The 11,080-nt window shown below is 34.8% G+C and overlaps 3 protein-coding genes across 3 annotated transcripts; 1 reads left to right on the top strand and 2 right to left on the bottom strand.

The window, feature by feature from the left end:
- Nucleotides 1-2: 2 nt before the first annotated feature.
- On the bottom strand, nt 3-3,160 carry MONOS_5189 (putative ribosomal RNA large subunit methyltransferase J; the record flags this gene model as incomplete). Its single annotated transcript, XM_067875315.1, has 3 exons — nt 3-2,450; nt 2,536-2,916; nt 2,978-3,160. The coding sequence occupies 3 exons, from the start codon at nt 3,158-3,160 to the stop codon at nt 342-344; spliced, it is 2,673 nt and encodes an 890-aa protein (XP_067727840.1). The 3' UTR covers nt 3-341.
- Nucleotides 3,161-4,316: 1,156 nt separating this feature from the next.
- Nucleotides 4,317-6,524, top strand: MONOS_5188 (uncharacterized protein; the record flags this gene model as incomplete). The annotated part of the gene is made up of 3 exons (XM_067875314.1): nt 4,317-4,695; nt 4,795-6,174; nt 6,289-6,524. 3 exons carry the CDS (start codon nt 4,317-4,319, stop codon nt 6,522-6,524), a joined length of 1,995 nt encoding a protein of 664 aa, XP_067727839.1.
- Nucleotides 6,525-8,519: 1,995 nt separating this feature from the next.
- MONOS_5187 (putative tRNA isopentenyltransferase) lies at nt 8,520-10,870 on the bottom strand. Its single transcript, XM_067875313.1, has 3 exons — nt 10,689-10,870; nt 9,118-10,628; nt 8,520-8,971 (listed from the first exon to the last, which is right to left on the bottom strand). Exons 1-3 carry the CDS (start codon nt 10,809-10,811, stop codon nt 8,752-8,754), a joined length of 1,854 nt encoding a protein of 617 aa, XP_067727838.1. The 5' UTR covers nt 10,812-10,870; the 3' UTR covers nt 8,520-8,751.
- Nucleotides 10,871-11,080: the final 210 nt, after the last annotated feature.

Here is an 11,080-nt window from a genome sequence, read left to right as displayed (position 1 = left end):
TTTCTCTCTCTCTTTTTTTTTTTAAAGTTTTAGAAAAAGTGAATTGTCAAAAATAAAATTGTGCAGTCAAAAATATGCGGATTGTTCAAAAATGAATAAAAAATAAAACATTGTCAAGGCACAAAAGACTGAAATTTCTGTGTTTCAGATTTGGATTTATGATTTTTGCCTTTGATTGGGTTTCATTCATTCATTTAATACATCCTCCATATATTTCTCTCGTTCATAAATTCTAAAAACGATTATTATAGTAGAATTATTGTGATATTCTGTCTTTCAGAACTTTTCGATCCGAACAAAAATTATTTCTACTGTTATAAATGTGCTAAATCCATTTTTGCTCATCTTCTTCCTCTTGCTCGTTTTGCTCGCTCTTTCGCTTCTTCAATCTGAGCCAGTGTCAGAGGCACTTGTGAAGTGGGCATAGATTGCTGGATGCGTGTTGGATGAGCCTGAAGATTGGCAAGCACAGATGATTTTGAAGAAGAGGAAGACGAAGAGAAAAGTGAAGATGAATGTGAAGTGTGATGTGATGATCGACTTGAAGAAGAAGAAGATGATGATGAAGCTGCATTCTTCTCAGCATCATCATCCGCCTCGTCATCATCCCAGTCATTAACATCCATCATTGCACCTTCATCATCGTCATCATCGTCTTTCCTTCTCCTCTCCATTTTTTGCCGTTCTTCTTCTTCTTCCATTTCTTCTTCGCTTCTCGGCCTTTCCTGTGCATAAATCGAAGGCTTAATTTTGACCATTTGATCCGATTCATTCAAATTGAACGTATTTTCAAGACCTTCTCTCGATTTTTCTCCTTGTTCATTTGCTCTCTCGTCTCTCTCCTCTCTCCTCTCCTGCATCTCACTGGATCCTCCGAATCTCTGTGAGTCGTGCATTGAGTCTCCCTGATGATAAGAATGTCCAGTATGACTTGAGTAATTAGAATAGCCAGAATAATCAGAACTGCTGCGATGTTGGTGCTCTCTTTCAATCTCTCTCTCTGAGGCATATCCTCTCAATCCACTTTGCGATCTGCTGCCATACGAAGAGTCGTGGTATCCATCTCTGTCTCTATCTCTGTCTCTATATCTGTCCCTGTCCCTGTCTCTGTCACTCCATCTTCCTCTGTCCCTATCTCTGTCATTGCCTCTTCCTCTCCCTCTTCCTCTGCCTCTGCCTCGTCCTCTCCAATCATTTTCTTTCCTGACCGGAGGCCGCTTTGGTATTTTCCACCGTTCGTAGCACGTGTCAATGATAGGCCTCGCATCTACAGACACAAGATGAGGGTTGCGGATGTAGTGCAAAATGTGCTCCAGTGCTTCCTTCTGCAGCATACCAATCTGCACATTCGTTTGATTCACGTATTTTTTGAACCAATCGGGAACAGAGGGAAACTTAGAGGAGTTCGAAGAGGCAAGTACTTCAGGTGAGGCGTCAGGAGAGTGGACAGGCAAAATGTGAATAACCTCTTTTTCTTTTAGGTTAGCTGTCTTTGCCCCTTCGTTCATTCTGTTATTTACGTAATGCAAATACTCAATTATGCTGACAAATGTCTCTCCATCATTATTCATTCTCGTCCCTTCATTCTTTCCACGCGCTCTGCTTTTTTTGAACCCTGAGCAGAGAACATATCTTTCTGAGTTAGCAGGTCGCGATGTGAGTGGCTTGACAATCCACATCTGCTCAAAGCAGCATGCGCAGCACAAATAAAGCAGCTCCACAGTGAAATCTGTGAACACATCAAATATTTTGCACATAAACCAGCCGCCATCACGAAGCACCGACAGAGCTGTCAGAAACTGGCACAGAACAAGCTGACGCATCAGCATCTCCTGCTGGTTGAACTCACCATCAACGGAGAATCCTCCATCGCCTGTCACTAAATCAACACCTTCTCCATCTGTCTGCCGCATGACTTCTTCTTCAAATGAGCGAATGTTCCCTTCTTTTGTGATATCTCCATCGTTGTGAACACCGTAAATCGGGTGGAAATTGTGATGTGGTGCTTCGGGTGAGAACTTCGACAGCTGAAAATCGCACTCCCCAATCAGCGTAAAGCCGAAGCCCAAGACATCACCTCTCTGCCGCCAGCAGATATATTCACTGAAACCCCCTGGGCCTGCACAAATATCCGCAAACCGCAGAGGCAGCTGGGTGGAAAAAGAGCTTTGTGATTGTGTCAATTCTGTCGAAAGAGAGATGCTTGGCGAGGCAAATGCCATTTTGCGCCGTGCCTCGTTGATGATGTCGAACAATGAGTCCATATTAGCCATCTTCATGGCTGCTCTGTTTTGAAATATTGCACGCCCAATCCGCTCATAAGGGTTAGCACTATTTCTCGCTGTGATGAAATCTGGCGGAGGGACATCATCAAACGCACTCTTGAGATCAAATAATCTTTTCACCAACTGTGGATCTCCATATGTCTCTGCATTCACAACTGGACGATTCTTTATCAGTTAATGAATAATGTTTCAAATTTTATAAATTTGCATATATAATGTTTTTTTAATTTTTTTGTTAAAAAAGGCACACTTCATCTGTAATGACCCAAGATTTTGCAAAACTTGTTGGATAGTCATCCCCCTCCTTTTGGAGCTTGAAGCGTAAATCTTCTAATCGAATGGCTCTGGATATGTCAACTGTCGTTTCGAGTTCAATTGTTTCTGCAGTTCGCTGTGGTTTTTGCTCAACGAATCCAAGACCTGTTGTGTCACCAGCGTAATGCGCTCCCTGGAGAGCTGCAAGTGGATCTGCAGGTGCACGTTCGTTTCTTGAATTGTTTTGGAAAAATGAACTGGAAACAGATGCAGCCGACAACAAAGAAAATGGATGAGAAGCTTGCGTTTCAAGAGTATAGGAGCTTGTTGTGTTCCGACGCTTTCCAATGGATCCACCTTTAAATCCTTGTTTTTCCTTTCAAAAAAAAGTTGAAGATACAAATATTCTATTTTTAAAAAAACATATTGCATCAAACCATTAAACGCATCCCTATTGATTTTGCCTGCTGTCGAGGCCTCTGACGTCTGGGTCGGTACGATGGTGGAGGAAAAGCATAAAAAGGTTGAGAATATGAATCATTCACATAATATAAATTCTTTTCATTATATAGCCCATCTGGGTCTTCATTTCTTCTCCACCTATGAACTGCTGTTCGCATTTAAAATTGTCTTTAAAGAAAAAAAGTTATTTTATATTTAACAATTTTTTGATATGGGTATTCTGAGAACAACAATTTAAGCATGAATAAATCAAGTATTCGAATTCATTAAGCATGTTTATCCACTGCAAATAATTTGCAAATATTCCATATTTTTATTCCTTGATAGTCTTGCGAAAGAATGTTGTGCGAAGGTTCGTGAACTTGCGATTGCCATAAAAAGCTCGAGCATTTTTTGAATAATTTTTTGAAAAATGGCGTTTATGTTCAGCCATTTGTTTAGCAATAATGTTTGTCTCATTTTTGTTTTGTTTCAGTTTATCCTGTTTTTCAAAACTTATTGATTCATCAAAAAGATTATCAAATCAAATACTCAAGATTCCAGCTCCGTTGACTATGTTATAGTTTTGGATGTTAATTTGGTATTTTTCTTTTGTTCTTTGATTATCTTTATACGAAAATTATTTATCCATTTTATCAGTTGAAATCGAGAACTGTTCAACTTTCATTGAATGAGAAGCTATCAAATTTTGTCAACAGTTTTACTGAAAATGATCGTTGCGCATTAATTATTTTTTCTTCAACTGTTGAAATTCGTGTTCCTCTATCATTTATGCTGCCATTACAAAAGGATCATTTACTTAAAAGCATTTCTTCTCTTTCATGCACTTCATTGCCTTCAACTGAATCATCATTTTTACCAGCTCTGCGCGAAGCTGTGAAACATCTCTGTGTAAAGAATATTGATAAGCACAGAAGATGCAAGATCCTTGCAATTACTGAAAAATCAACGTGGATGCCTCAAGATGAATTACCATTTGTTAACTCATCAATATTTTTAGAAAGTTGTTTTCGCGACACTCACGATGCTCAATCCTTTTTTGACTTTTCTTCCTTAAAACTTAATGATCCAAACTTAAATATATGTTGCATTGAGACAAATCAAGAAAATCAACTGAGAAACGAAAATGAAACAACACTTTATGAAAAGCAAAATAATGATATTGATATGCTTTCGGAAACGGGAAATGAACTTCAGGTAGATAATGGCTGTGGAAAAGATAATGGAGAATTACTTCGAGAACTTGCCTCAAAAAATAATGGAGCTGCATTTTTTGTGCAAAAAGATGAAATCCAGAAATGTGATCTGATAGAAATGGCAAATTATGCCCATGAAAGTTCATGTTACTCATCTACGTTATCTTCAAATAATATGACAGCATTCGAATCTGCTTCAGCTTCTGCATCTTTCTCCACTCCCTTTCCTTCTTCACCTTCTTTTCATAAAACCACTATCAATTCTTTTTCTTCTGCATTGTCAAACTACGTTTCCTCGCTTCTTTCTCAATTCACGTCGACTGAAAGAATAATTCTCATAATTGTTGCCATTTTTTTCTGTGTTTCTCTGTTGTTTTGCTTTGTTATCTGCTGCATCATCATTTGCGGAGGCATTTTCCCAACGTTTTCACGCACGGTTCACATTAAAAGCACACTGCATGTGAGCTCAAAACCGGTAGTTACTGAAGGGCAGCAAGGTTTGCGTTCTTTGAATTAGCAAAAGAAAGAATTTGCATTTTTAACATTGAACTTTTTAAAATTTCTTTCAAACAAATTTTTTATTATAAATCTGGCAGATGGAGCCAAACGAACAGCATATGTCACAATAACTCCAAAGCGAAGCACACGAGCATTTTTTGGGGTATCTCTTCCTTCGTCTTTTCAGCCTCGCTCTCAATCAGTCAAACGTCACTCAAACAATGAATGGAAAAAATACTGGAATCCTGTTGGGCATCTCCCGTTGCTGCCTTACGTTCCAAAATCTTCTCATCGGTCTTTGACTTCTAAATTGAGTGACTTTTCTGATCCATCAAAAGCAGCACTGCTTTATTCAGTGGAAAAGAGTGGAAACACAGCGACTGTTGGGAGAATCCAGAGTTTGGAAAAGGATGAAGTGCTTGTGACGAACACGTTGGCGCCTGAACAAGAGATGAGCATTGGAGGAGTTACTCTTTCTGGTTCAGAATCTTCAATTATTGTCGGAAAAAGTACCACGCCAGCATCTGAGAAGCCAATTTTGCATTTGACAAGTCACGGTGCAGAAACAGAAGTGCTTGAAATGGATGGAGTTGATCTTGATCTGAATGGAGGAGACTTGAAAGGCTGCGGACAAATTTCTGTTGATCAAGTTGAAGCGAATAAAGTTACAGTGGAGAATAAGCTAAAGACAAATGAACTTGTTGTTAGCAAGGAGTTTCCAAATGAATCAAAAGATGAGCAACATATTCAACAGCAGAGCGGAGGTGCTCACATAAAAGCTGATGATTCAGCAAAGGGAATAGCAACTATTCAGACCGTGAATGTCAAAGGTGATATAACTATTCCTGAATCGAGTGATGTATCTTCTGCAATTGTGGCAAACCAATTTTCGTTTGGACAGGCTTCTGATCCCAACAGATTCACTCTTTCTGGAATATCTCAAAAGTTGGCTGACGGAGAAAGATCAGCTTCGGCTCTTTTGATTGAGCCAGCGTCGCCTGAAGGAAAAGTTCAAATCACAAATGAACTCAGAGCAAAGAAGTTGACTGTCAATTCAGATTCCGCTGAGCATTCAGTGAAGTCGAAGTTGTCAGTGGGAAGTTTGCCAATGGCTGATGCAACTGTCACAATTGGCAGAGGGAAGCCAATTGGAGCAAAAGTCAAATTCAGTGAAAAAATGAAAGGGATCGTTGGGAATGATGCTTCAGTTAATTCCGATACAAATGAATTGGATGAAAATGAATCAAATAGCAATGTTTCACTATTTTTGACAGGAAGGCTGATCACTGATGGTGGAAAACGCCAACAGGCAACAGTGGAACTTAACCCAAAAGCACTTTTCAATCACATCAAAATAAGTGCAACGTCAGCAAAATCTGCATTTCCGAGGATTACATCTCGCGTACTGGTTTCATTGAGAACTGCTCATGGCAGCGGAACAGCCATGTTTCAGCTTTCTGTCGATGGATCAAGCGGAAGTATGTTATCAGTAATTATTATGTTTATATGTTAATGTAATGTGCTTTTGTTTCTCTTTATGACTGTTGATGCATAATCCTTTTTTCTAAAAATGGAATAATCATTTCATCCAGATGAAATTCAACAGTGTTCAGCTTTGACTCATTCTGGCTCTTGTCACAGCGTTTATTGCTCGGAAGATATGATGCCTGTGATCGTTATGCTGAACAGACAAACCGCACTTGAGGAGTATTTCGCAAAATCTGAATACGAAATTGCAGATGTTAGTATCTTTGCATCAGATTTGAATGATGCATATGTCAGATTCATTCCTTCATCTACAGATTCTGACAAACCAGAGCCCATCTAAGCTTGCTTTTGAAAACTTTGTTTTTGAAAATGCTATTATTTACTTTCTTTTTATGATAATTTGCTTAAAGATATATTAGACTTTATGTGAAGTTATTCTTCATTTTTTCTTTTTTAACTTACAAAATTTTATTCAAACAACGATGTTATTTGGTGCTTCATATGTTCTTCAAATATTGTTAACTCATTCATTTGATAAGAAAAAGGTTTTTTATTTTGTTTTTTATTTGATGATAAATATATCACATTTTTCTTTTTCAACAATTTATTCACGCTTTTAAATCATCATGATTTCGAAATGTAAAGACTTGATTGAAAAATAGTCAGTGTTTGTTTTAGAAAAAATTATAGCAAATGTATTTTTTTTCGATATAACAGGTATTAATTTATTTATTTATTTATTTATTTTTTTTTTTTTTTTTTTTTTTTTTTTATTTTGTTTTTTTGTAATTTAATATTATTCTTTTTTTCTTTCTTTTTTTCTTTTCTTTTCTTTTCTTTTTTTTAATTGTGATAGGCAGCTGAACAGAAAATTTCTATGAAAAGTTGGAGAGATAGAACAAATTCTTGTCCTCCAAAAATATTGAGAAGAAAATCAATTATTTAATTATTTTGTTTTTGTCAAGAAATGATAAGAAGATGATTACATATTTTCAAAACAATCATTTTCAAATAAAACCTGAATTTCTATCAATTTTTATCCTGAATCGATAGCTCCAATTATCATTCAAATTTAAACAACACTTTTTTCATTATTTATCAATTGGTGTTTCATTAAATGTGTAATTATTTTTGGTTTTTCAAAAAAATTTCGGAGAGTTGTTTTTGAAGTTGTTTTAAGTTAAAAACATGAAATAGTTAATTCAAATAATAAATATATGGGTGATTATTTTTGAAATCGTATTTTTTCATTCAAAAATATCGGTTCAAGTATTTTTCAAGAATATTAATAAAAAAAATTTGTAAAGAAAAAAGACTGATCGAATGCATTTTTATCTTTGATTCGGAAAAAACATTTGTTTTTAAAAACAATTATCATGCTTTCTCTCTTTTTAATATATATTTTTCTTTCAAAATACTGACAATCTTAGAAAAATCAACACCCCGAAAAAAGATATGATTTCAAAGATAATCACACATATAATAATTGGTGCAAAAGCCAATGTTTGAGATGCGTTCATCACGATATTATCACGATATTTCTTTGTCACTTTTCTGTGCACATTTTAAAAATATTCAAGGTCTGTTTTTAAATTGAAATTACTGAATGAAAAAATTTTTATTCAAAAATAATAATCCAAATGCCAAAAATTTTGAGATGAATTGTTTATCGATTAAATGACAGAAAGGAGAAAACAGAATGGCCTCTAACCAAAATTTCATAAGATAAAGGAAAATGAACTTTTATTATAATAATTTTTTATTTTGACAATTAACAAATAAGGAACATTAGAAAAATGTCATCGTAGAAGAAATAAATGAATCAAATAAAGTAACTGTCACAGATGATAGATTCAGGCACAATATTTAATTCGAAAAACTAAAATTGAGATATGGGAAATTATTTATGGAGTTCATAACTTTTTTGGAGGTGTTGACTTTTCTAAGGTTGTTTGCCATTGGGAAGAAATTTTGTATTCAGAAGTTAAAATTATCACAACTGTTTCATAAACCAATGTTTTTGAAGAAATGAAAATGATGTTTAAATTAGCCTTTTCATTTTTCAGCGAGATTTTGTTGATATTTGAAGATTATTCTCAAAGGAAAATTTTTGATTGAGAAATGATGATATAAATAATAATCACCAATATGTTATAAAACGAAAGATAATATTTTTTAATATTCATTCAAAGGTTAAAGTTTCATTCTTCATTTTTGCATATCAAAACCAGCGATAATTAATAATGATTTTCCCTTTGAATCCATGCTTTACCAACATAAATTTACAAAACAAAAATATTAATTCCTTAATTATTCAATGTCAGACTACTTCTTATTTTAAAAAAAATTTAAAGTATTCTGCAATATAAAAAAAAATCACAAAAAAAAAAAAATATAACTGTAATAACTTTAAAATTCAATTGAATTCATTTTTTCAATTCAAAGGCAAATTGAAAAAAAATTGGTTAGTTCTAAGATCTTCATGGTATCTTGGCGTGCACCTTTTTACATCTTTGAAAATAAATGGAATTCAGGTAATAATAATAGGAATCCACAAATGATTCTTCTCATTTCTTTTCATTGTCGTATCTACTTCTGCGTTCAGGTAATTCACATGCACTTGGCTGAACACCTGATTCCGATGAACTTGGTTCATCTTCAATTTCAAAATTAACTTTATTTGTAGAATTTTCTTTTCTTTCCTGTCTAAGATGGGCTTTCGCCAATCTTTGCGCTTCATTTTCTTCTCTTTTCTTTGCATTTCTTTTCTTTTTTTGATGAGGCCTCCTGAAAATAGAAAGATGAACAAATACATTAATATAATTGCAAAGGAACACAACCAATAAAAAAAAAAGCCAATTCTTCCACTGATTTCAAATCATAACAAACTCTCTCCGAAACAAAAAACTTTCTCATATTTGTTATAAGCACACCCTTTTACATGAGATTCCCATTCTGTTGGTCCATAAAATGTTCTGTTGCAAATGTGACAAATGACAGAATCGTGTTTTCCAATGACTGGTTTTAGTTTCTCTCTCTCTTCACCACAAGTTTCATCTTTTGCTTTCTCTTCAGAACTTTTATCACTTGATGATTTATTCGTTTCCTCTAATCGAGATTCTTCTAAAGATGATTGTGACACGTCAACAGACAAAATTGTTGAAGAAGCAGAGTTGGAGATTAAAGAAGAAGCACCCGAAGAGGAAGACGCTGTTGATGAATTGAATTTCCTTGCATTTGATTTCGCCTTGCACTGAAATTCAGAGGCATTTTCTCTCCAAACGGCACATTCCTTCTGCTCGTTTGTAAGTTCGTTCATTGTATTGCTGAAAAAATGCTTTGTAACTTCTGTGGCTGTATCGAGCAAGTCAGAAATTGGTTCGAAAATATTTAACGAAAAGAGGATCCAAGGGGTGTCAGACGATGGAGTTTTAAATCGGTGATCATTTGTTGTTGAGGATGTCGAAGAAGAACATGCTATCTCCGCATTTTCTTCTTCAGATAGCAAATTTGAAGAAGAAGAAGAAGAAGAAGAAGAAGGCAATGATTGAGATTCAATTTCAGTGTGAGAAGAAGCATCACATGAAATTGGAGTCAGTCGATGCGTAATCCAGTTGATCTGCTTTCTTGCATATTTGCACGTAGCCGCTTTCAACCTTTCTTTTCCTTGCTCAAACGTCTCCTTGTGCTGCAAAAAAGGCAGAAATTCTTTAAATCCAATTGATTGCATGATTCCTCTTGTTAACGGTAAATCTGGATGGGCCTCGACTTGCTTTTCTATTTCAGACGATTTCGAAGAAATTGCATCTGGTTCCAACGTAGAAGGATTCTTATCATAATACTCCTTTTTAGCAAATTCATAAAAATCCAAAACTTCCTTTTCTAGCCCCTTTTCAGCCATCTTCTCAACTCTTTTATTTAGAGAGTTATTGAGTTTTTCAATATCTGATTCTGCATTCATCCAAAAAATCAATGTGTCGTAATTAACAAGTGATTTGACAACACTTTTTTCAGGTTTGGATTCATTATGTTGCAACTTTAAAAGACTTTCAGCGACTGGAAGCCCTGTTTCTGTAAGTTTTGGACGTTTCCTTCTTTCAGGTAAACAAGTTGAAGATGGATAAACCGTAAAATAACCATAATGAATAGGGCGATGCAACTTTTGTTCTTCATTTGTAAATTCAGTCGTAATTTGTGAATCAGCACCCAATATATCTCGTTTGATAAGAGCTTCAATATAATAGTGTGTTCCTCCAACAACAATTGGAATCTTTCCACGCTTCTGAATATCAGCAATTACTTCATCAACTAATTTGACGTAATCTAAAATTGTGAATGCTTGATGGTCGGAAGTATGTGGCACGAAAGAAAATAGATGATGAGGGATAGTTGTCTTTTCTTCAAGAGTTGGCTTATTTGTTGATATTGGTAAACCTTCATAACACTGCGAACAAAAAATATTCAGATAATAATTTTACACAAATATAAATTGATGTGCCAAAACCTGCATTGCATCAGCATTTATAATCTCTCCGTTTATCCGCTTTGCCAATTCAATGGCAAAAGCAGATTTTCCTGTACCAGTGCTTCCAATAATGCATACAAGTTTTATGGGCTGAACGGACATTGCAGTGCTTGTACACTTTTATAATTTATTTTTCAATAAAATTTGATCATAACATACCATTACATTCTTTTGATCATGGAATATCATTTTCATAATGTATTTCACAAATTAATTGTCACAAGAAATATGAAAAATAATATTGATGCAACTTCAAATTATTATAAAGGGATAATTATAAAAATTAAAAAAAACCAAGCTTAAAAATGGATTGCCGTCCATGTGAAGATAATCTTATCATAAAAACATTTTTAAAAATGATTTCAGATAAT

This window comes from Monocercomonoides exilis (assembly GCF_001643675.1).
Source record: "Monocercomonoides exilis strain PA203 chromosome Unknown scaffold21-1407046, whole genome shotgun sequence".
NCBI lineage: Eukaryota > Preaxostyla > Oxymonadida > Polymastigidae > Monocercomonoides > Monocercomonoides exilis.
The sequence above is the reverse complement of the archived record's forward strand: the minus strand, read 5'-3'. Positions and strand labels throughout refer to the sequence as shown.